At 36.4% G+C, this 25884-nt stretch overlaps 5 protein-coding genes across 8 annotated transcripts; 2 read left to right on the top strand and 3 right to left on the bottom strand.

The window, feature by feature from the left end:
- Positions 1–4141: 4141 nt before the first annotated feature.
- LOC105279870 lies at positions 4142–11213 on the bottom strand. Its single transcript, XM_026971041.1, has 6 exons — positions 8708–11213; positions 7198–7328; positions 6987–7135; positions 6491–6550; positions 5906–6068; positions 4142–5682 (listed from the first exon to the last, which is right to left on the bottom strand). Exons 1-6 carry the CDS (start codon positions 9150–9152, stop codon positions 5545–5547), a joined length of 1086 nt encoding a protein of 361 aa, XP_026826842.1. The 5' UTR covers positions 9153–11213; the 3' UTR covers positions 4142–5544.
- A 1607-nt stretch (positions 11214–12820) lies between these two features.
- Positions 12821–19120, bottom strand: LOC105279871 (oxysterol-binding protein-related protein 2). Of its 3 annotated transcripts, none has more exons than XM_011339953.3 (10): positions 18985–19120; positions 18075–18317; positions 17539–17737; positions 17333–17442; positions 16973–17131; positions 16582–16782; positions 16233–16422; positions 16000–16116; positions 15485–15702; positions 12821–15157 (listed from the first exon to the last, which is right to left on the bottom strand). In XM_011339953.3, exons 2-10 carry the CDS (start codon positions 18104–18106, stop codon positions 15055–15057), a joined length of 1329 nt encoding a protein of 442 aa, XP_011338255.1. In that variant the 5' UTR covers positions 18107–18317; positions 18985–19120; the 3' UTR covers positions 12821–15054. The 3 variants fall into 3 exon arrangements, with proteins under 3 accessions (XP_011338255.1, XP_011338254.1, XP_019887378.1); XM_011339952.3 differs by having other exon boundaries at positions 18075–18461; positions 18985–19111; XM_020031819.2 differs by having other exon boundaries at positions 18496–19109.
- Positions 19121–19235: 115 nt separating this feature from the next.
- Positions 19236–22056, top strand: LOC105279875. Of its 2 annotated transcripts, XM_026970912.1 has the most exons (3): positions 19236–19981; positions 21149–21389; positions 21666–22056. In XM_026970912.1, the coding sequence occupies exons 2-3, from the start codon at positions 21172–21174 to the stop codon at positions 21886–21888; spliced, it is 441 nt and encodes a 146-aa protein (XP_026826713.1). In that variant the 5' UTR covers positions 19236–19981; positions 21149–21171; the 3' UTR covers positions 21889–22056. The 2 variants fall into 2 exon arrangements, with proteins under 2 accessions (XP_026826713.1, XP_011338258.1); XM_011339956.3 differs by lacking the exon at positions 19236–19981 and having other exon boundaries at positions 19988–21389.
- A 225-nt stretch (positions 22057–22281) lies between these two features.
- LOC105279874 (FK506-binding protein 5) lies at positions 22282–24185 on the top strand. Its single transcript, XM_026970911.1, has one exon. It carries the CDS (start codon positions 23169–23171, stop codon positions 23952–23954), a length of 786 nt encoding a protein of 261 aa, XP_026826712.1. The 5' UTR covers positions 22282–23168; the 3' UTR covers positions 23955–24185.
- Positions 24000–25749, bottom strand: LOC105279873 (transcription initiation factor TFIID subunit 9). The gene is made up of 3 exons (XM_011339954.3): positions 25510–25749; positions 24821–25273; positions 24000–24306 (listed from the first exon to the last, which is right to left on the bottom strand). The coding sequence occupies exons 1-3, from the start codon at positions 25646–25648 to the stop codon at positions 24158–24160; spliced, it is 741 nt and encodes a 246-aa protein (XP_011338256.1). The 5' UTR covers positions 25649–25749; the 3' UTR covers positions 24000–24157.
- Positions 25750–25884: the final 135 nt, after the last annotated feature.

The raw sequence follows: 25884 nt of genomic DNA, 5'->3' as shown, positions 1-25884 counted from the left end.
TTAATCTACTTTAATTTTCTTGATCATAAAACGTGAAATTTAATGCATTAAAAATTATTGCGCGCTTTCTGAAATGTTTGATATTTTTTTCTAAATCGAATTGTTTGTGGACATTATCTATATTATTATTTAAATTAATTATGAGTTATGTGAAAAACACCAATTATAACAGACGCATTTTTATAAATCTGTTCTTCAAATATCTTATCCTCTCTTTTGAAAGAGCAGAGAGAGAAAGTTCGTGTTTGGAATTCTCCATATTTTATCACTAAATTGCCACTAGCAAATTCATAAATGATTAACAAAACTAAACTCTTTTTTAAATTGGAGGACGCTAAAATATATTCTACGTCCTTAAACAATAAGCGATCGTATCAATAATTAGCATAACAATAAGTAAATTTACTCACCAGGCTGTACCAATCTTGCCAGGATCTCCTGGGTCGTCTGTACTTGCGGATCTTGCATCTCTCCGAGGATATCTGCTGGAAATGGATCAAAAGAAACGGATTTATTTACATTATGCACAGATATTGATTGAATAAGATGACTATTTTGGCTCTTTCGGTGATAATTAATTCGCTTTTAATTAGCGCAAAACTGCAGCGCTGGAGCTACTTTGTAACGTTCGCACGTAAAACTAGAAGTCTTCAAGGGAGAGTATGGAAAACGTTCGCTGTTATGTAGTACACTAATAACTTTTATAGGAAATTTCTTTTTTGTTAAATTAGAATTATTTAAAAATTTTTAATTTGTACGCATTTGTGTTACAAATACTTGTGTTTCGTGTTGGATTTTTAAGAAAGTATTTCATAATAAATCTTTTTTGCACTATTATAATATCGTAGCATGCAACAAAACGTTCGTTTATATCGTGTACTTTTATTTATACTAAAATCTCCACTTATAAAATATGCTAACCTTTTTACATTAATTTTTTTACAACATGCTTACCTGTAGTCGTATTGAATAATAAAAGATTCATAACTATTTAGATTAAATTTCAATTGATTTAAATTCATCCAAAACGTTACATTTAATATATTTTACTGTAAAATAATTGCACTAATTAAAGTAAACGTTAAGTTAACCTGAACGTTTTCGTTTACGTATTAAAACATACTGGTGGCGCCATCTGGCAATGAAAGGTATAAATATGTAGCAAAATGTGTCAGTAATATTGAGAGTCATAAAAAGAGTAAAAATTTCGGATTTATTATACAGAAATCTTAGAAATTGCAAATTGTTTATTCCACAAAAAGTACAATTACATTACTAATAAATATGTATCTATACTTACCGATAAATCTGCACCCATCATACTTTTGCTGCACTTGAATGCGAAATGCGCGGTGCAAATATGCAATTGATTTCTAGCGCACCGAGACGAGTTATCAATACTGATACCACAAATATATCGTTGTGTAATATGTTTTCAGCGATGTTTAGTATGTTATTACAACCTATTTGGCAATTTGTTACAAAAACTTGTAGCTATTTTTCACGATTTGCTTTTAAGGGGATGCTGGAGTTGCTAGTGAACTATTTTTTCACTATAGCGATGGTAATTGCAGTTTCGAAAATTCTCTTTATTACTTGTGCGGAATAAAAAATCCTTTTCCACAAATGAAGTATAGATAGAAAGAAAGTCCGCTCTACAGGACTTTATATTCAAAATGGAAAAAAGTTAGAAAAGACAAATGCAAGTTTTTAACTTTTCCATTTTGAATATAAAGTCCTGTAGAGCGGGCTTTCTTTCTATCTATACTTAATTTGTGGAAAAGGATTTTTTATTCCGCACAAGTAATAAAGAGAATTTTCGAAACTGCAATTACCATCGCTATAGTAAACTATTTTTTCACTATAGCGATGGTAATTGCAGTTTCGAAAATTCTCTTTATTACTTGTGCGGAATAAAAAATCCTTTTCCACAAATGAAGTATAGATAGAAAGAAAGTCCGCTCTACAGGACTTTATATTCAAAATGGAAAAAAGTTAGAAAAGACAAATGCAAGTTTTTAACTTTTCCATTTTGAATATAAAGTCCTGTAGAGCGGGCTTTCTTTCTATCTATACTTCATTTGTGGAAAAGGATTTTTTATTCCGCACAAGTAATAAAGAGAATTTTCGAAACTGCAATTACCATCGCTATAGTAAACTATTTTTTCACTATAGCGATGGTAATTGCAGTTTCGAAAATTCTCTTTATTACTTGTGCGGAATAAAAAATCCTTTTCCACAAATGAAGTATAGATAGAAAGAAAGTCCGCTCTACAGGACTTTATATTCAAAATGGAAAAAAGTTAGAAAAGACAAATGCAAGTTTTTAACTTTTTTCCATTTTGAATATAAAGTCCTGTAGAGCGGACTTTCTTTCTATCTATACTTCATTTGTGGAAAAGGACTTTTTATTCTGCACAAGTAATAAAGAGAATTTTCGAAACTGCAATTACCATCGCTATAGTGAACTATTTTTTCACTATAGCGATGGTAATTGCAGTTTCGAAAATTCTCTTTATTACTTGTGCGGAATAAAAAGTCCTTTTCCACAAATGAAGTATAGATAGAAAGAAAGTCCGCTCTACAGGACTTTATATTCAAAATGGAAAAAAGTTAGAAAAGACAAATGCAAGTTTTTAACTTTTTTCCATTTTGAATATAAAGTCCTGTAGAGCGGACTTTCTTTCTATCTATACTTCATTTGTGGAAAAGGACTTTTTATTCCGCACAAGTAATAAAGAGAATTTTCGAAACTGCAATTACCATCGCTATAGTGAAAAAATAGTTCACTAGCAACTCCATCTTCCCCTTAAGGGGATGCTGGAGCTGCTAGTGAACTTCTTCGCGATGGTGCTGCCATCGCACAATATTTGCACAATAAAATGTTTTTTTACAAAAATTTGGCAATTTGTACGCACAAAATCGCTGTTGAGCTGTGATTGGACACAATTAAGGAATATGAGACTGCTTTTCGAAGTGACTTTAGAAGCGTCATAAAAGAGAATTCTGTGTTTTCCTTCAGGATTAGAGGTTAGAATACAGGAGAACACAGAATTCTCTTTTATGACGCTTCTAAAGTCACTTCGAAAAGAATCCTCATATTCCTTAATTGTGTCCAAACACCGCTCAACAGCGATTTTGTGCGTACACATTGCCAAATTTTTGTAAAAAGCATTTTATTGTGCAAATATTGTGCGATGGCAGCACCATCGCGAAGAAGTTCACTAGCAGCTCCAGCATCCCCTTAAACTGCAGAAAGCGAAGGAAATGATGCGGACCGCGATTCACTATTAACATGTCCTGCAGAGTGTCCTGTGACTGACGTGAAGTTTGGCACGTATCGCGATTTCAAAAGTATGGAAGCTGGTACAACGTGAATCAATCTCAGTAGTTACGGCATAAATAAAAAGAACGTTCGAAATATTGCGATGCATATTAAAATTGGCTAAAATATGGCGCATTAATACAAAAACTGTAATTAAACACAGAAAAACGATACCTGACGATGATGACGTATAGTAACTGCACTTTCGGTGTATTTCAAAAATAATGTGCAAAGTCGAACCTAAATGACTCCGAGCGGATTATTAATATTGAAATCGCAACGACCGAGTGTGATAACGATTATATGCCATTGTTTGCGTTATGACAAATAGTTTACGAAACGTTTCCGGCAATTCTTCACGCGCGAGATCCGTTTCTGAATAGTTATATACCGTCACGAGAAGTACTGACAATGAGAGCAGATCCGAACGCAACTTGCCGCGACATGTTTTATTTTTAACTGACGTGAAGTGCGAAGCAGTTGACGCGTATTGCAATTTTCGAAATATCGAAACCGATGCTGCAGCACGAACCAATCACGTTGTGTCAATTATTATATTTTGAATAGGAAAATCACACTTAAAATACTTGAGTTACATTTTTGACTTTGTAACTTGGCAATCAAGTGAAATGTATTTTTAATATTAATACGTGCGATGGAAATAAAATTTAATTATTATAAGCTTAAATATATTTATAATAATACGCATATATACACAACCATTTGAAACAGTTTTTATCTAATTGTTAATAAATATAGAAAATGGAAATTGGAATCCTCTTGGCTTGTGGAAAACAAAATACTTGTAGATCGTTGGACGTTTCATAAAATAATTTATTTACCAATATGAACAAGAGAAGATATATATTTATACATATTATGCAGCAGATATCGACGAATCACGGCCTTTAACGATAATTAAGATCGCGTATATAAGTTCGCTTTGCAAGTCTCTTAATGTTAACAAATGCGCGTTGTACCGTGCGCCGTCGATAGTCTCATTATAAAGCTAAAATACAAAATAGCTCTCGAATTTCGTGCTAGTACAACGTTAGATTATCCGCGCACGTAAAAAATATTTATCTGTAAAATCGAGACTCGTGCGAGGAACTCTTTCTCTTAGTTCTTCCTACATTAAATTCTCTTTTAACATATTATTGCGAAGTTACATATTTTTGTTGTTCATGAATAAACGTTATTTGATTTGATTCGCGAATTCTATAATCATTCGTATAATTTTTCTGCTGTTCTGTATTAATTTTGTGTAATTAAATGAACAGGGAAGAGAAAGGTTTGCACAGATTTCCTCGAGACTCTGCTTGAGCTTGTCTTTCAGCAGACTGAATTCGCGCTAATTAGGTAGTTTGCGTACAGGTGAGAAGTTTCGTTTAGTGTATAGTGTAAAATATTGTCGGCGGACGGGTTATTCTCATTGTAGAGCGTTGAAGATATTTTACTTTTGGCAGCTCTATCGAATCGACTGACGACACCGATAATTTGCAATAAAATTTCAAATGCCATAAAGTAGAAATATATGCGGAAAATAAGTGCGATCTGTGATAAATATAAATTCACTTAATATAATAAAAAAAAAACAATTGCTTCCATCAATCGAAAACATTTAAAACTTGAACATAATGCAAAGCAGAAGAAATTATAGAGAAACTGTTGCAAGTTGTTTCCCCGCATCTCGTTATCAGCTTGATTAATCAAAATTGAATCTCCCACGACGCATGTAACTAACTCCGATTCGAACCTCACGAGTATAGATATTGTTATATTTACAAATTACGGTTAGTTACCAAACGGAAATTCGAAGCTTTTATAGTTTAGAAAATGGATCGTTACCCATCTAGAATTCGCTCAGAATCGGCATATAAAAATCGCGAGGGACGTTTACCGCTAAGTCTGAAGGTACCCGGAACGCGAAGAAAGGCGATCTTACGAAGGGAGAGGCGTGGGAACGGCGTGCGAGAGAAAAATATATATTTTATTGAATAATAGGATAGTACTCGTGTGGACGACCGTGCTCGCGATCGAAGTCTCGATCGAGCAGAGCGTCGATCGACTCGTTCAACGTGCACAGATACGTCGTTTGGCCCTCTATAGCGATTGCAGCAGACGAACGCGATAGTGATATTGGCGCGCGACGCAGCGTTTTATCAGCACTTTAAATTGCGCGGCGGAGGCGCACGAAGGATCCTGCGTGATTCCGGGCTCTAAGAGAGCAGCTTGTCCTCGGGGATGGTCGGGCTGGTGGCCGACGGTGCCGCGGACGCGCGCCTCATCGCTTCGGACTCTCGGAGAGCCTCGTCAAAGCTCTGCGTTGAGCTGGACCTCGAAGCAGAGACTTTTGTCTGCAAGAAGCAAGAAGATATAAATGTATGTTTGATATTTATTCGAATTTTATTTATTCGATAAGCTTTGAAAGGTTGAAAGCTTCAAAGGAATTCTTATTAGAAGACAGTAAAAAAATTTGCTAACTAACAAGTTTTAAGTCTTTTTGATTAATTTCATTCATTATTTCTGCATTTAATCTGACCTAATTTGATTTGAGTAACTTGACTTGAGTTTCAATACCTTAATGTTCTCGCAAGCGGACCCAACTCTTTCCTCCAGAGACCGGAAGCTGTCAGAGTTGCGCATCTGGCCCAGCTTCATGGAAATGCCGCTACCAAAGCCGCCCAAGATGCTCGATGTCTTCTCAGCCGTGGACTTGAGAACAGATTCGGTCTTCTGATATCTGATGTGAACAAAAAAGTAAACAATTCGTCACTAAACCAGTAAAACTTAGTGTGATTCTCGTAGATTATTCGTTGCAAAACTGTGTTAAGATGATTATGAATTAGTCTCTAAGCATTATGTACATGTGTTTCGCTTGACTACTAAATAAAGCTAGTGCTTGTATTAAATTTTGCTTTCGTTTCAAGTGAATATTTTGTGAAAGCGCTATTCTTGTTTGCAACTTAAAATATCAAAACTACGATATCAAAATAAATATAGGATATCTTTAAAGCGGACTATCTTGAGAATAGATACGTTCTCGAAGCTCGTTTGGTGTGTTTGCTGTTGAAAATATCTATCATTAACATAACAGAATATCGCTAGGTAAATGGGACTTGGATTGCGGCAAGAAAAAAATTAAACTGGTTTGTGCATACTTACAAACTGTTCTCAGAGACCGCCTTGGTAAAGCGACTGAGTGTCTCGCCAATGTTCTGATAACTGAATGAGAACCGAAGCAAAAGTCAAAGAAATCAATGCTTCTACGTGTGTCTGAAGAGCAGAAGAAGTGGAGTAGCAACATAACATAAAGAACGATCGTTGTATCATCAGTTCACAGAAATAAGAATAGATAGACAAAAAATGAGGAAGATAAACAATAAAAATCGGAAGAGAAGAGAAAACTGAGAAACGCGGCTCGTATGTACTTTGGTACACATTTTCTCGGCATCTGTTGAACCTTTCGATAACAACGCAATGAGAGTGTTGGAAGAATTATGTTTTTTAATTCTATTGCGATCTCTCTCATACGTATCCACTTCCTCCTCAAAGAAAAGAAAATTTAGCAAAGTGATATGCGTGCGTGATCAAATGTGTGCATAAAGTGTAGAGATCGACGAGAGACATGGTGGAAGCAAGCAGTCGCTGGGATACGTACACGTGGCTCTCCTTCACGTTCTTGAGTCCCTGATTGACATCGTCGGTGAGCTCCTTCCAGACGCTGATGCCCAGCTTCCTCTTCAGATCCTGCGAGACCTTGATCTTGTTAGCAAGGACGTGTCTCAACGTCTGTATCTCCTCTTCGACCTGAAATCGAACACCAGTTATCGAACTTTGTCCTCGGGATTTCCCGGAGTCCTGAGACTTACTTTCGCTAGTTCGGTGCTCCATTCAGCCTTCTGGCGTTCCTGCTCTTCCAGAGACAGGCCTTGAAGCTCATTCACCACGTTATCCGACGTCGGCGACAGAGAGCCAGCCGAATGAAGCGAGGCGTCTTCTCCTGGACAAAAGACGGGGGAAGTTAGCCGCCAGGACATACGACACTTTATGGCGGTTACGCTGGCTGATTGCTCTCTTTCAACTACTAGGTTTAGTTTCGTAAGTTGCAATTATGTGAGGATTATTATAAACATCGCACGACAGGATAAAAATAACCATAATTTGTATCAGAAAAGGTTTTACATGTGCCACGAAACAAGTGAAATCAAATAATTAATGGAATCTCAGAATTACTAGCTGAATTAAAGTTGCACATTAAAATTTAAAAATTGCTAAAGATTAAAGATTAATTAAATATTAAAAGATTGATCATAATTAAATAACATTAAAAAGATATTCTCTCAGTACTGGTACAAGCTTATGCTAGGTACGTCTAGGTAATAGCTACTGAGATTGCTAGACGATATAATAAAAGTAGTTGCGGTTACATGTCATAGAAACCGAGCGGATTGTACAAGCTAGTGTTTTTTCCTCATAATTCAGACATTATATATTGCAGATTGTTGTTCTTAAATTTTATAACATTATAAACTCAATAAATTTTTTCCGTTTGTAAATTCGAGATATCTAAATTAGAATTTTATTTTTTCTCTAATCGAAGAAATAAAATTAAAAATTAATTCTATATATTTTTTATTATGAACGGTTTCTACAGTAAATAAGACCTATTGTATATTTATGTTTGTGCGTGTAAAATGTTTAAGTTTATAAGAACACAATTAATTATTATTTTCTGGACATTCTCGGAAAGTGACTATTTAAATTTCAATTGACCGATTTCGATTATGTCTCGGCGATTTCGCCAGGTTACAAAGGAATGTGCAGAGCTTCGCAGTTTCGCAGCAGAGCGAAACGTTGTCCTAGAAAAATCAAGAGCAGTTTACCACCGTATCGATCGCGATTCTACGAACCTTTTTCGTACACTTTCACGCACAAGAAAAGAAATGGATAGACATTGAAGTATTGCTAGACATAAAAGCGCTGGACGGAATTTCTCATGTGAAAGTAGAGGATCGTTATGCCAGGAATTAAACGTTTCATTAATTATATTCCGCAAAGTCACGCACATTATATTATAGATGCAGATTCAGCGATTCAGAAATTAAAAATTATGACAATCATAAAATAAAATCTTAAGATTTAAACAAATCTTTTCATACAAATCAAGCAAGAAACCTCTTCGGTTTAGATATTATTCTAATTTTGAATTATTATTTCGATGAATAGAAGTCAGTTTAGAATTTATCTGGTATCGTAATCGATCTCTTTAATCTCAATCCACTAAATCTTTTTTTCTTTCAATTTTAACTCCTCTTCATCAAGAATTGTAAAAAAGAATTGCGAAGCAATTTCTTCTCTCTCTTTCTTCTTCATCAGCACCTTTTACCAGCTCAAGAAATTTCTTGTAGTTTTGGCTGTTGGTGATTCTGGCGAGGTACGGTTTGGACAGATCCTGGAAGATTACGCGGACCGATCGCCGCTTCTTGCGGCCGCCGCGTGGTCCTCCTTCCGGCAGGAACTCCGTCTCCACGGACAGATTGCCGTCGTCCACGATGATCTCGTCGATCTCGCCGTTGGAGTCGCGCCAGCAGTGGACCACAAGCTCATCAACTTCTTCATCACCGACCTCGTCGATGTCGTCGAAGCTCGGCGTCGTCGTTAGTTTCGCGTAGTACGCATCCTCCTCGTATTCCAACGATTCGAACTCGCGCTCGTTCTCGCTCGAGCAATCCTCTTCGTCGTGTTCCTGGCAAGTCTTGGTCGGACGCGGACGATTGTGTCTCGGATCCACGGATTGTTCGGAATGTGCCATGTCGCTTCTCATGGTCTCCTCCTTCGGAAGATGCGAGAGATTTGCTCCAAGACTCCAAGATTGTCCAGAAGAAGATGAGAAATTTCAATGGACAACTGATCGATCTATGAGTTTGGGTTTGCAGGTCGTCTTATTGATCTTCGTTGTTTTTTTATGAACACATGGAGGCTTTCTTTGAGATTCTTCTCTAATCTTGCTTCAGTATTTACTCTAATAATTTTTAATAAAAAGAGCTGAGAATTGTGTTGGAAACTTCAAAAGGAAGATAATTCTCTACGAATAAAAGTAATTTTTACAATCCTTTTTTAATAACATGTAGCATTTTACTCCAAAATTGTCCTCAACGATGTTGTTCCAGGATTACTACAATATTTTCTTCAATATTTGCTTCGTACATCACACAAATAAGTAAGAAGTTTTCTATTATTGTGCACAAAGTATCCAGAAATGCTGTTTTTTCACATTACGTGCGTTAACTTTGTGCTGAATCATCACGATTCAACGGAAGCGTGGATCATAGATCAATTAAAATGATTAGAGACTACAAATTCATGGATTAAAAATCGTGGCGTATCACAATGGTTTATCACAGTCGAACGGTCACATTTCACCAGAAGTTGTCGCACCATGTGCCTCCAAAAATCGACGATTTAAAAATTCGCGCTCAGGAAAATTTGAAAATTTCTCGAACGGAAGCGACTCCCGGATGTTACGCGGTTCGCGGTGCATAATCCGGCACAACTTCGCGGGCCGTGCATTTAGGGCATTCCGCAAAAAGCGACCATGTGCACCGACGCGTGCACGCGCAACTAACAGCTGTGTCTTCAAAACGACAGTGCTGATCGCGAAGGCGCCACCATGTTGCGACGTGACGCGTTTCGTAGAAATCAAGACGCGGTTCTCTCACTCCGCTTCAACGGGAAAACAAGGACACGGAAAAGGAAAGGTAAGAGGGAGCGAATAGCCTCGACTCTCCGAGGAGGATCAGGAGGGGTCCTTCCAATGGCGGCTCTCGAACGGGTTTACGGGGGCCGCCTTGTGCGAACGGAAATGTTTTACCGTTACGTTATTATTGTGCCTGCGTTCAAATTTTCGCGCCACAGTTCTCGATTCCGCTCGCAAGTGACTTCTTCCGCGGCTATGCTCGCGCGCAACTGTGCGACTGATCGTGAGCGAATGCCTCTTGGCGATTAGCACGTTAATTATGAGACACCCGCTAATTTCCACTCGCGCTTTGCGCTCAAATGCGTGGGACGTCTCGAGATTGCGGTGAATTGTCCCGCTTGCTCGTTCATGATTCACTCGATTCGCTACATCCATTTGCATTGTACCGAAGTTACGGCGACTGGCATAAACAGAAAAAGTAGGTTAATAGACGGGGAGACGGACGGGGAAAAGAAAGAAAAGGAGAGAAAGAGAGAAACCAAGCGCGATCTAGCGCTTTGATTGGTTCACCGACCTTACTCAAGTAATCCGCTTGTTTTTGCGATCGATCACGAAGCGCGGAAGCGTGGCAAGATGTAAAGTGTAATAATAAAAGTTCTTGAAACTTCGTGGAATCTCTGCAGGAAACCGGTTTATCGATCTGAAACTTGGTGGTGGAATCTTGCCCATACTTAGCGACGCACGTTTAGCGTTAAAGTCTGACTCGCATTAGATAGTATATTTTCTTTTTGTTGGCCGAAAGACCGCGCTCAAAGTGGGGTCTATAATGAGAATTTAAAGTACAAAACTTAAGCTTCAAATTTTAAACCATAAGAAATTGACCAATCAATTTACATCTATTAGATTAACTTTTATACATTTAAATTTATAAATTTCTTTCATTAGAAATTGATCCATTCCAATATTTAAATAAAAGAATTCCGCAATTGCGGTTATTTATTTAGGTCTTCAATGAACGATAAATTGTGAAATAATCGATCGCAATCATTGTAACTCATAACACAATTGCAGTCTATTTTTATCGGTTGCATTCCCATACTGTTTCGTTTCTACACCGTTAAAAATTGTGCGTCCATATATTAAAATTTTCTTGTGTTGCCATGTTTTGATTACTACTTCAATGTAAAATTAACATACAACTGATATGTTATTATTTTTATAACAATTTTATATGTTACATTAATGTTAACTTCATAACTTAACATTTTGTGTATGTCTCTTAGAAATGGAATATTATTTGAAATGCTTTTAACACAATAATTTTAAACAATCAACATGTCACAAAGTCAGTTTAACATTCTAAAAGAAGTTAAAGTAAATCTTCAAATAATCATGAACTTTGACATATAAAATAATCAAATTTACTAAAATTAAATGTTTCTATCAAAAATAATTTAAGTTGAAATAATTACTATCATGTGTTAATATAACATAAAAAGTAAATGTTCATATTGTATAAACGAAAATGTTCTATCAACTTTTCTGACGAGTTATTGTAACTTCTCTTCCATGTAGTTTTCAATTACTTTGTATGTTATTTTTACATCACACTTAAAATTACAATAACAAAAATAAATGTAAAGTATTGTGTTAATTACTTAACATTTCTAGTTTTTCAAGAAATAACATATGACGAATAAGTTACTTTAACTTAAAATTTAGAGTAGACTTTCTGGGACATGCAAAAAATGTTAAAATTAACATTTTATTTTTTACTGTGTACTCTTTGCAAGGGAACAGATCCTTGTGCGTAGAAGTCTTATAATAATTATTTCGCAACTAGTTTGCATCATACAATTTTGCAACTACTTTATTACGCGCTGCTAATTCCATTGACGTTTACCTGAAAATTGCTTATTATAACTTTGTGTTTTGATTTGAAAAAAAAAAAAAAAATATTCCTCGTTGACGTAACATGCACCGAGTGCACTATAAAAGCAGCTATAAATCGAATGCAGCGCAAGAACTCGCAGCAAGTCGCCGGTTCACACGCAATACGTGTACGTAAACACACACGCGCGCACACCAACGCACGCGGTTCACAAGGTCGTTGCTGGAAACGTCAAGATAACGAACACGCATTACCATAGGTTAGAATTTGATCGTTCAATCACCGTCCGTCGGATTCTTTTGGCATCGATATCGCTGGACGGCGATTTGTTCCGCTCAATTATCGACACGGCTCCGTGATTAATTTCCCGATTAAATCGAAGCGGGTGGCGAAGTCGATGATCTCACCTGTTGGTATGTGGCTCATCTCGATGGTCTCGCGGCGCGGGAATGACGGTTTTTCGTTGGGCGTGCGAAACGCGTTGAAACGAGCGCGATGTCACGAATCCGTGAACAAGAGTCGGTTCACTTGGACGCGGAAGATAGCACACGTTCTCCGATACCGGACGGAGATCGATCGACTTCGTCTCCACTGTGGACTGCTCGAGTGCCAACGGCCATATTTGAAACGCGGCATCGACTACCGCCACCTGACGAGCGTCGGGCGAACATTGGGCATTTGGCGCGAAGTCAGCGGCCATTTGAATATTTCGCGCTTTGTTTTTGACTATTAGATACTTAAAATATCGCAAGACGTTTTTGTAATAAGGTTTTTTGTAAGTTTAATACTGAAAGGAATGTTTAATTAATGATGGAGCATCGGGCGTAATTAATTGATTAATTGATTGTGTATCAATTATAGGAACGACTGGAATGTAAAAATATAAAATTGCAAAGCGTTGGGAAACTTTTTTAACAACATTTATTTCTAATGTAACTATATTGTCTATGTACAATTACACACGGCGGATCTATGCAACGCAAACACAACGAGTCCCTACAAATTACGTGTGCGATCATTATAACAATGACAAGGTTCTCAGAGATGATCGGATATCGTCATTATCATACCATATGTGTATTATTATCATCAATATAAATTTGCGCCGTCGGGAAGCAAATTATTAAGGAAGCGTAGAAATTCTATCGGGTGCACATATAACATTTGTGTGCACACAAGTGTAATTTTATAATCGCAAATCATTCACACGACGACGCGATATGCGTTTTCGTATACATGGAAATTGCGCAGTTTTGCTTATCAGCCGCGAGAGTTATCGCCTGCAGCGTGTTATATTATCAATTCGACAGACCGAAGGGAGCATATACATAATTCGAGAATCTGAATCCCAAATCATACTAAATTCCAAAAACACGATCTAACACCTATTCGAATTCCAAAGTCACACAATTTTACGGAAAAAGAAAGAACTCTATAGCATCGTCTCGCTATCTTCATTATTCTTATAACATACAATTCGTACTAAAAGACTTTTTCCACACAGTAAGTTTTGGAAAATATAATTTTTCCGATTACTATATATTTCTTTAAACAGACTGTGATAGTTGGTTTGAGACAAGACTCAGCTTATATAGCATGGTTTAGAATTCAGATATGTTTTTATGTGAGTCAAACAATTTCTGCCTTTCGAGAACCTCAACAAATTATTGTCATCATTCCTAAATTAAGCTTGTCACACAATGCATACATGAGAAAAAAAAGAGAGAGAAAGGTACGCAACACATTTATCTAAATGTCCGTTTCAGGAAGCATCTGTCGCGTAAATAATACATCTACTTGATCAGGAAGCAACGTGTGTGTTCGGTGAATACTACGTATCGATTTTTCTTTTCATCCTGTAGCGGTATTCTGCTCTGCATCAGTGATATTTTTTCGCTAATATTTTAAGAAACATCGCGCCAAGTTGCGATAATAATAAATTCATACGATAGATTACGGTTTGATTATTCGGAGTATAGGTCGTATCAAATATAAAGTCATCTTTGATTGATTCTGATACATCTTATATTTAGAATCGTGTTGACTCACTGATCTAATTGCGAGTGACATCATTTAATAATAATTTGAGCTACCGGATAAATTAAATACCGCTACTGGATCTCGGAAGTAAGGTCTCGGATTCGTAGAACGTTAATCTGTTCTTAATCTTTTCTTAAAATTTTGCTTACAAATTTTGTCAATTTATTTCCCACGAATTTCAGCTCATCTCTCTTTTAGATCCTTTTTGTAGATTTATATTAAATTTACAGCTTCTAAAATCCTTGGCACCAAAATTTGTAATTCCTGAAATCTCGCTTGATATTTATTTTGACGGTTTCCTAAAACCTTTGATAATTGTTTGGAGATCTTTTGCCTCCAGATTTGAAAATAATGCAAAACACATGAAAATCCACGGTAAATTATTGCTTGATCGATACGAAGCTGTCTCGTAAATTCGTTCGGCTCATCTGACTTTGGTACAGATATTTTATACAGTCGCTACGTATTTACATGGAAATCTATGAGAACTTCCCTGCTCAAAGAGTTCAATGGAATCACTTAAAGAAAAATTTATATGTGATTGCGAATCTTTCTTAATTTGTAATATCAAATTTCTTACCGGATTTCTTATCAGATTATTTCTTTGAATTTAAATCATTTTTGAACAATTATGTATAGTTGTTTAATTGAGATACACTTAAAAACAAAAGAAATAGATACCGGCAGAAACATAGCTTTGATTAGAAAGTTTTTACTTCATAATGAAATTATATTGAAAGTGTTTTTAAAATAAATAATTGCGAATTAATAATTGTATTTTATGCATCTTGAATTGTTCTTTTATCGTTTCGTATTGAATTATTTGAGCACGGATGGTACGAAAGAATCACCTTTCAGGTCGTCCGACTTGGCTTTTTATAAAAATAATGTCGGAGCTCTGTACTGTGAGGAAATCACGCACAATTCACCTTTAATTACTTTACACAGAGACATCGACCTCTAAAAGGTGCCTATTATCGATCTACGCACCTGTCCTCTTAGGCAACTTATTTATAACTTTGCACTAACGACGTCCGATTACTGATTTCCACGAGCGTCGAAGGAAGCTTTGATGGAAGCTAACGAGCTCCATTTTCATTAGAAGATGTCCTCGACGTCAGTGTAATTACGGTCCCAATATCCGCCTTGATATAACCAGTCTTCCTGGCCCGTATAAGGATTCGTACCAGACTGGAACCATCTGTAAGTTTATTATTAACATTATATATAAATAGTATTATATTAGTATTATATATAAATAGTATTATATTATAGCAGAAATTATGTATATATATTTTTTTCTTTCTTTTTTATAATTGTATAATGGAAAGTTCTTTTATTAAAGTCAACTTAATTTGTATTTTTTCACATTAATATCAGAGTCAGTAAATAGTTAATAATTTAAGGATTAGACATTACATGTTACAGAATTTAAAGAAAGTAATTTATCATGCTAAAATATTTTATATTTTAACGTGATAAATTATATATATATAATTTAATTTTATTTCTTTCTGCTTCTATTTACCTGGGAGAATATTCGTGTCCTTTCTTGTGTTTCCGTACTTTGCGGGAATCTCTTTGCTTTTCCTCGAGCCTGATTTTTTCAGCTGCTGCTCCGTCCTGATCACCCATCTCTAGCTTCCGGATATCCGGCCTCAATCTGGAGTCGGTCGAGCATAGGATTTCTTCCATGTTAGGTTCCAGCTCGTTCAACGACATCGCAAATGTCGTGAATTGGAAGTACTATAAATGCATCGCACGGACTTAATCTTTGCATGATAAATATAAATCTCCTTTCGATAAGTAGAATGCAAGATCTTACGAAATTAATCCAATAAAATAATTTCACTAAATTTATGTAAGTATTATATATAATCTAGTTGCAAGATTAAACTATTTTATACTATTATATAATACTTTCAGAATAGAGTGTAATTGGATTATTAAAAGTCTGAATAAATTTCAATAAAAATCGATGACCGTAGATTAATCGATCAGCATCAAAGTTCAAAGCTATTAAGTTAAAGCGATTAAACGAACGTCTGAACTGTTGCTGGGCCTCGGCGTGGCTTCCCATAGTGTAGTAGACCCTGGAATCTCCTCCACCACCGGTGTGTCGTCGCCATCCATGCTGGCCGAGGACTCGTCTATCGCATCCTGCAAATACATACAGAATAATATGAATTTAATAATGAAAATAAACTCAATTTATTGAGGAGGAACCTATTAAAATAAACAATTTATGAACTTATGAAGAGAAAATTGCCTGATACCTGATGTAAAGGCTTGAAGGCTCCGACCTTGAGACTGTGGAGCTTTGCCAGAACCTTTTTATGTCCTGGACTACCCTGAGGACTTTTGGCTTCCCTTTTGAGTTTCTCCAGTGTTTCCTCGTAAAACAAGGGTTCGCAAGATCGTAATCTTTCGGTCCATTTGCCATAAAGAAAGACTAACTTCCTTTTCCTGAAGGCAAGTGAATATGTAATAATTAAAAAAATATCCTGTTTTAGTTTAATCTTAAATCACAAACAGATTTATGTCAAAGGAACTTTGCTTTTACTTTTACACTTGTCCGAAATTTTAATCAAATTTTTTCGAACTTTTGACAATTTTTGCACTTACTCTTGGTCCGTTATGAAACCTTCAACACGATGGAGGTCTTTGCCGTTCCAAGTGCCGCTTTTAAAAGATAATGTGGCTCTCAGATTGTCTCCACCGTATTGCTTGATCTCCAAAGCGCCCAGTTGCTCCATCCACAACTGGCCCACCAGGACATTGTGGAGGATACAATTGACATTTTGCCATGTATAAGCCTCTTTCCACCTGTTCAAGCATAATTATTAATATTCAGATTCTTTTTCTGGATTGTCAATCTCTTTTAATCGTTAATTTTTAACAGAAATGTTAATTGAAATTAATAATGAAAGAGATAGAGATAATAATTCCTTGATATAATATACATAAATATGATAAATTAGTCAATTATAATAATAATAATTGTTTAGACATGTACTTGGGTAACTCAACAGTAACCACCCCTTTCGGATGCACCTCTATCGATTTTCCCCAGAATTTCAACTTCGGATGGATACTGCCATGAAAGATGAAGTCCTCGCTGTCGGCGTAGAATGCGGATACCGGAGGATGATGTGATACCTGCTCGCATATTATCCTGAAGAAAATTTAAGTCTTTTTCACCGTAAAAATCAAGATTACAGAATAGAATAAAAATGATATAAAACATCAGATCATATTACTACATTACTTAAGTAATAAATGATCAAGTAAAATAAATACATTTTACTATATTAGTAATGTAAATTAGCAATTTAATTTTTTATGTGCTAATTAAGAAACCGGGATAATTAATTACCGAAAATCCTCGCGTTGCAGCTCGTATGTTTCTCCCAAGATAGGATTGAATGGTTTGCCGAGACGTTCCCAGTTCGAGGCGAGAGCACTCACAGCGAAAGCCGCGACGTACTGTGAGATTATTAATTTCATTTATTAATATCCACGTGTATGATCGATTTGTCTAATGTCTGTGTAATTAGATTTTGTAATAATAATTCCTCGCACCTGAAGCCTCAAGATGGGCGATTGTTCCTGGGATGCCTGCTTGAGCAATCTGGCATATTCCATGTATTCCGCGACGCGCTGCAGGAAAGAGAGGGGCTCATTAAAGATGACCGGCATGGTGATCTTACTGAGGTCCTTGCCCAGCGACAGCACCGAGCAGAGATTTACTTCGGAATGACCCGGAACTGGTAACGATGTCCTTGAAAAATAACACGCTCTTATACAAAAATTGAAGACACGACAAAATCCTTGGAGACCTAAAGGCACTGCTGCTTGTACTGCAAACGTTTTTTGTACATAGAAATAAAACAAACAAATCCTAGAACGCTCAAAAATGTTCTGGAACTTCAAATGAATTTCTTATTTTTATTAATAACTTAGAATAACATCGAGGATCGATGGTGTCAATTTTTAGAATTTTGCTTCAAATATTCGTGACTCTCAATGTAACAAAAAATTCAGAGTTTCGAATACATATTAGGTATTTTAATATATGTTTTATGGATTTATATATTTATTACAAATTTATTGCCAACCTGTATCGTCCTGATATCCTTTCGCTGGCCATTGTATGTGTCTCTCGCAATTATCGAGCGTCCTGACGGCAGCAGGAGCTTTCAATCTGTCGCTCTTCTGAATTAATACTACGATTTCCACCGACATCGACCGACAATTACGAAGATTTACGAATTGTTAAACGCACGAGAAATCATGATGAATTGTTCAACAGCATCCTTCCGCTGGAAGACGTTACAAAGAGCTCTTGGAAATTCTTGAGCCTTTAAAATTGTTTAAAACTTTTGAACAAATCCTTCGCAACTTAACAATTCAACAGTACAAAGTTCAAAATCTATAGTTTTCAACACCAGTTAAAAATCTAAAGCTACGTGAAAAATTCGTCTGTCATCAACTTTATCCCACGTCTAGAAAAAACGATATGTTGTAACTGGAGCTTACTCAAAGCTAAAAGCTCTAAATCCAAAGCTACAGTTTATAAGTCCTTAGAAACTAAGCTCTGATCCTTGATTTGTACAGAGCTTTCGGATCTCCTTGGTAGTATATATATATATATATATATATATATATATATATATATATATTCTCGAAAACAGATAATCCTCAATCCTGAAATGATTTCTCTCTGGTGTATATCTAAATCCTTCAATTTTCAGAATCGTGAATCGTTCTTCAGCTTGAAAGCTCAAATCTTTCGATCCGCTGTGGCGAAAATGGAGCAAGGAGGAAAAAGAGGAGGCTGCGCGGCATCTAAATGGACCGTCCGTGCATTCGGTTTTCCAGAGAGAAAGAACTTCGTCTCGCTATCTCGATGACATTCCGACGACTAGCCCGAAAGCTCGTTCAGTCCCGAACCCGCAAAATGATCTTCCCGATCTTCACTCGCGGAAAACCCGCGCGATCACTCGATCATCACTCGCCGTCACTCACTCATGGTATCTAGGGATCTCCTGGAAGGAGGATTTTTTCACGGAGGATCCTTTTGTGCGGAGGGATGCGCTTGCTTCAGCCTCGTCTCGCGATCAGCTGTACGCCTAAAGACTGTTGAGCTTGCAGGCGTGACGGCGAGCTCCCCCTTCGTTTCTCAAGCAAATATCAATAAATTCGAGCATGACCGTTGAGCTTTTTCCGTTGGAACGATCGGCCGATTCGCTCGCGGTGCGAACCTGAAGAGCAGCCGCGTTTCAGAGTTCACGGTTCTAGAATGGATATTAATTTTTCAAAAAGGCAATGTATTGATTACTGAAAAAAAACTTGAGTTTATTCAACTTTTGACGGTTAAAGTCCAGTTTTCTAAATTTCGTTGAACTATATTGGCGAATTAGTTAATGCAAAATATTTTTGTGCTATTTTGCTATTTTGGAATTCTGCATGCAAAACAAAAAGAATTAGCTGTTCTTAAATTAAAGATTAATACATCACTTTCTAGTAAATCTCAAGTTAAATATTTGTAAAGGCAAGTCGATAATCAGGTTATATAAGGATTTTATAGGATAATATAAAAATAAACAGTCATGTATAAAACAAATAGAAAATAATTATTTATATAATTTCAAGCTTTTTCAAATGTACTGTATTTAGCAGATATTTAATTTTAATTGATTCAATTAAAACATGATACACACATACATTATGAATTGAAATGAGAGAATTGCATTATAATTTAACGTCTCTCTGTTATATATATACGCAAAAGTCGATAAATGCAGAGACGAAAGAGTAAAGTTTCAACAACGTGAAGAATACCCAGGAAAGGATATTACATCACGCAATCACGTTGTACTTCGCGGAAAATGCGGAATGAATTTAATTAACACCCCCCCATACGTACGTACTATCGGGACCACAATGCCGTCTTCATCGCGTGCACCCTCCAATGCAATTGGCGCAAGACACGAAGGGCACTTGCCAAAGGACCATTGAGAGGGTAAGGATATCAACTGATAAAGATGAAGAGATACGCGTTTTATCTGTACTCTGTGAAATCTCAGATTGTGTCTTTGCGTTTCGCTTCTTCCTCGCTTTAATTTTCTTGATAAATCTCATCAAGGGGGAATTGAATGTTTGAATCTTCCAATCCCGAACTTTAAAAGCTCTGAATCCCAAATTGCAAGATTCTATTGATTCTTTGAAATTTGAGCTTGCTAATCCACTCTTGAAAAAAGTACGTAAAATCGTATCAAATTTCGTCGTTGCCCTTTTTCCGCGATATCGATCAATTCCCTCTTTGCACGTTCTTTTGTACGTCCTCGTTTACTTCGTATTATGAGCGGTCGTCACGGATGTTAAGAAAGAGTATTATTGAAAGTTTGCTGAAATTGCTTACAATTAAATATGAAAAATGCAAACTCATTTAATTTAATACCATGTTAGTTTCATTTTTCATAATTCTTGAGAATAATTTTAAGCTTGTAAAGTAGTAGTATATAATCCTATCTCTCTTTCGTACCTTTGTGTGACTTTTTAAACTTCTCTCTCTAAATTGTATTTTTGTTCTTATCCCTCTTTAACATCTCTTTTTTTTGCCCTAATTGGTTGTGAATTTGAAACTGCAAGCGGCGATGGCAAACGGTGACGGAGTGCTTCTTATTTTGCTCGACGTTCGCAACAATCCGCTTGTCCTTTTACTTGCGTGAGGAGTTCAGTGCTCCGGGGGCGCATCGCGGGCGACTCGGAATAAGAATAAGCCGAATCTCTCTATTGATTCACCTGGAAACCAAATCGATATCCGTACGAGGCACAGGCGCTCACTTCGTTACGAATCGGCTAACTTTCCTCAAATGTTGCCCGTCGAGTTCGTCGCCCGTTTAAGAAATCCGACAAACTCCGCGACCTCCAATACAATCCTCATTATGGTCTGAAGAGAGACTGCGCTCTGAGGAAAAGTCGCGGCTTTCATTATTGCCCTCCCATATGTAAGAGGAAAAGTTTATCAAGTTATTAGTTGAATAAGCAAAGTTTGATTTAACATCAATCAAACTTACTCAATCAGACGTAAGTTGCTCCAAAGGATCTCCATCAGCGTTAAGAGAGGAGTACGTGAGGGTGTTTTCCACCTGCGAAATGTGAAATCAATATTCTCTGTTTGAAAAAGTGGCAAGGAATTAACATTTCAAGATGGAGAGAATGAATAAGAAAGACGATCCGCTGCGAGCGAACGAGAATCTGGAGACTTTTGAGGTATCCCGGGAGACGAAGGATCCTTCGAGGGATGGGGAAGAAGCGAGATCCGTGTTTCGCAAATATCGCACGAAGCATATGAAGCTGTTTCCGGAATTGTATCGGAGCGATGTCTCGATCCATCCCAGCTACACCGGCTTGAAAGTTTTGCCCTAGTAAGAACTAATTAATTTAATTACATGATTCAATATGAATATATTGCAAATGATTTAATTAATTCTGCAGACAGCTGTGCAAACAATTTAATTAATTTAATTCTGTGACTTAAATACGATCGTATATATTTTAATTAATTAATGCAATTATATGGAGGAAGAGAAAAAGAAGCATTTTGCAAAATTCTGAGTGTAGAAGAGCTACTTTTAATTTGTAAAAGTGCTTGATTTTACAACAATTAATGATTAATTGTACGCATTTTATTATTTTTTAAGCCACGTTGTCTGCAGGCATCGCGTACAAAAGCTCGCGCGACAGATATCTCGGCAGCTGAATCGAGAGATCACACACTTCGCTATGATTCAAATGTTCGCTCTCGACGGTGTGAGGATCGATCGCGTCTTCAGCATTGGTATGTCACCCAAGTTGACGATTGTACCGGATCCATTGGCGGAAAAAGAGAGACGTCGACTGAATGAACTTCTTCGCGATCCCTAAAGGAGATTCTGTATACAACTGTTGGACAGAAATAAAATAGCTTTACACGTTTTCTCCCTTTCAACTGTTGCTCCTTTTAAATCTAAAAGTAGTGTCAATTCGTTACAATTGTTTGTTGTAATTATTATTAATAAACTTGTAATTATTGTTGTAATGACTGTTGATAAATAATCTTCTCCGCGCGTATTATTTCGACTATAAGGAAATTAGTTAAGCTACAAAATGCCTTGGATGCAATAGCACTAGTAAATTGAAGTGAAAATTATATATTAAAAGATTTATAAAGATACTAAAATCTGCATATATGGCAAATATTACTTTATCAACAATAGAATTTTTATTTCAAAATCCGTGGGATGCTAATGGGAGAATTGCAGAAACAAAGGAAAGGCTTCTCCGACTGACCAGCAGTTTGACATTTGTCAAACTGAAGAGATTTTAAATTACTCGATATCGCAGAGAATTTTCTGCAAATGTTTCGAAACACTTACCAAAGTGGATTTTTGTCCATCTTATATAGCTGCGGATCATCTCCTTTGAAATTATGGGGCATGCATGTGAGTGTTTTGCCTGAAAAATCATGCAAAATCAAAATAAAAAATATCAGGGGAAGATAGATTTATAATTTTTCAAATGTAGTTATAGTTTACGAATAATATACATATAATTAACCTGTTTCTAGATATATCGTATCTTGTATATCTATTTATTAGGTGAAAAATGGATACATACGAAGGATCACGGACGAAGAAATAAAATCATTAGCGCTGGAAATAGCCGGGACTAACGTTGCTACGACCTACATTTATTGTCCGGAAGATCCGAAGAAGGTGCTAGGTATCAAGCTGCCCTTTCTCATCATCATCATCAAGAACATGAAGAAATATTTCACGTTCGAGATAACAGTAAACTTCATGTGAATACGTAATTAATAAGGCTTTTAATTTTCTTTTTCAACCAAGACTCTTTCATTAAATATGAGTTTCAAGTCTTTTTTTTAAATAAAATGTCCATTTTCATTATTAAATAAGATATTTTATTATTCATCTTATTCTGTTTCTTGCCTTAAAAAGTGCTTTAAATCTATTCTTAAAATAGAGCTATTTTTTCTTTTAAAAGAACTTATTAAATTCGCTATTTCGTGTCTCTTTCCTAAGCTTATTTTCTTATAACAAATCTTTCTTTTTGGATTCTGCAGATTCTAGTTCTTTGGATCTTTGACAGTTACTTTCAACAATAATAATGTGTTAAAAAATAAATAGATCCTGGATGACAAGAATATGCACAGGCGGTTTCGCGTGAGTAATTTTCAAAGCACGACGCGCGTCCGTCCATTTTGCACGTCGATGCCCATCGGGCTGTCAGGCGGATGGAATCAGATTCAATTTAATCTATGCGACTTCACTCGACGAGCTTACGGTACAAATTACATCGAGACCATCAGGATGCAGATTCACGCTAATTGCAGGATCAGACGAATTTACTTCGCTGATAGGCAAGAATCATCATGTCGATCGATGATCCTTTTGAAATTCTTTTCAAATAAATACATCAAACGATTGATTGAACGAGTTATGTTATTTATTTTCTCCTTCAGGCTTTATTCAGAAGATAAGATGCCAGAAGACTTTAAGCTCTTTTTGCCAGTACATCGCAAGAAATGCATCAGAGAAGAGAGAGTGCCTGAGGTGGAGGTACCATCCGTCTCCGCGGAACCATCAATCTATGAAGCGGAAGTACCAGTGGAAGAAATACTCGAGCCGCCCAGAATACCAGAAGAACCTGTATTAATTGAAGAAGTGGCGCCCGAAGTGCATCGAGAAGAGGAAGAAAAGATAATTGTGGAAGAAGAAAAAGAAAAAGAAGAGGAAGAAGCGGAAGAAGAAGAGGAGGAAGTGGAAGAAAAAGAAGAGGAAATGGAAGAAAAAGAGGAGGAAGAAGCAGAGGCTGAAGAAGAGCCCAAGTATGAAGTAACGTCTGCAATTGAAGAAGAAATTGCGATACTGGACGAAGAGGAAGAAGCCAAGTCTAAAATTACTCACGAAGACGAGGAAGGTGAGGAATAAGTGAAATACGATTCTGCAAAATAAAAATTACAATATTACATGTATGTTTTCGTATCTTATATAATTCGGGTTTTGTACATTATCAAATATTTTTGCACAGGGTTTTAAATAACAAACTTATTAATATTAATATTACAAAAAGATTACATTCACAAATCTATTGATATTATTGAATAAAAGGATACCCGCGAGAAACCAAGAAATTATGAGACATCGTAGTCGTCTTCTTCTCGCTTTCTCTTCAACGAATCTTCGTTTGTCTCCATCTTTACGGGCGGTAATGTCTGAGCGGAAGTGATCTGTATTTTCGGCTTTGTCACTTGTGTCTTCACTGTTGCGGTGCTCGTTGTCGCTGTAGAGAAATGTCCATCTCTTAACGTCTTTTTAATATCTTTAAATTTAATTCCTAAAAATTAACTAAATCCTTAATAATAATTCTTCTTGATATAATTTCTTTATTTAATAATTTATAAATAGACTTTTCTACTGAGTAAATAATACGTGATTTGCAGTAACATTTGTTACTAATAGCGCACGTATCTCACAAGAAACTTTATTTTCTATTGGAATCTTACTTGTTGGAATTCTGAAGGATACATGGAACGGTATGGAGGAGTGGGATTGCAATAGGCGATATGGAGCTGGGGTTCATGATAGAAATGTACATTATATAAAGAGAATAAATTAGCAATAAAATTAATCAATCCATTAACTTAAACTATTTAGCTAATTCCAAGTGAGCTGTAATACTGTTAATTGTGTTTTGTCATCTATATATGGATGATGGAGCAGTTTGAGTGTTAATAAGAAAATTAAGAACTTATTACAATTGCAATTAATATTAATTATATAAAGAAATACAATACCTGTCGAGAACTTCAAAACTGGCTTTGGTATGGAGATGCTTTGTGTTCTAGCAACAGTAGCGAGTGTGCCAGGCCGCTTAACATACACCGATACACCAGTCTTGTTTCCTTCCACCTTTGGCCTCGGCTGTCCACCAGACTGATTGTTCCCTACCAGAGCATGCGCAGGTTTCTGAACGACTTTTTTTGCCGCGTTCTTAAGTTTATAATTCGTGGCGTTTAAGCAATATCGATCTGGCGGCAGTCTAAGTCCGTTGTTTGGCTTGACGAAAGGTAATGGAATGTTGTTCTTGGCGCGTGCCACGTCCAACAGTACATCCCTGGGTGGTGGATTCGTGAACGTGCGTTCTAGCTGCATCTTAACCGCCAGTCTGACATCATCGAGATCGATAAACTTCTTCTTGGCATGATTGGCGTATACTCTACTGTCGTCTAATATGCATGTGACATATCCTGCATGAAAAGTTTACTTATTAGGTAATCTTAGGATTCTTAGAGTCTGATGAAGGAAGAAACAAAGAGATAATATAACATTGAAAACGAATTGTCAGGAGTCAGGATATTACAAAATATTGCAGATAAAAGATACAAAAATAATAAAATTGCGGATCATAAACTAGTAAAGGCAATAAAATATTTCAAGTATCGGGTTAATTTCCACAGAAAGTGTTCAAACGAAGGAAACTTACGATAGGTGAACTCCAGTAACTGATTGATCACTTTGGGCTCGTAATCCGTAATTCCCATGTCTTTCATAATAGACATAATAACTTGAGCATCTTTCGGAATATGTTTAACGTGACTCATGGTTTTCGCTTTCTCCGACATTGCGTAAATTTAAAGCAATTGTCTGCTGTGAATACCTATTATGTGCTACCACGTACCTCCTTACGCCGTGCGCGCTACACAAGCGGAAATTTTAGGTTATGTTTAATTGATATTGGGAGCCTCATGCGGTGAACACGCGAAGCTAGTAGATACCTCTCCTCACCTGAAATTCGACATCGAGGGTGCCTTATTTCTTTCATTGCATTATGTAAAATTAATTTCAAATTGTATTCCTT

Source organism: Ooceraea biroi, chromosome 7 (genome assembly GCF_003672135.1).
Source record: "Ooceraea biroi isolate clonal line C1 chromosome 7, Obir_v5.4, whole genome shotgun sequence".
NCBI lineage: Eukaryota > Metazoa > Arthropoda > Insecta > Hymenoptera > Formicidae > Ooceraea > Ooceraea biroi.
Note: the sequence above shows the minus strand (reverse complement) of the source record. Positions and strands in the feature narration are given on the sequence as shown.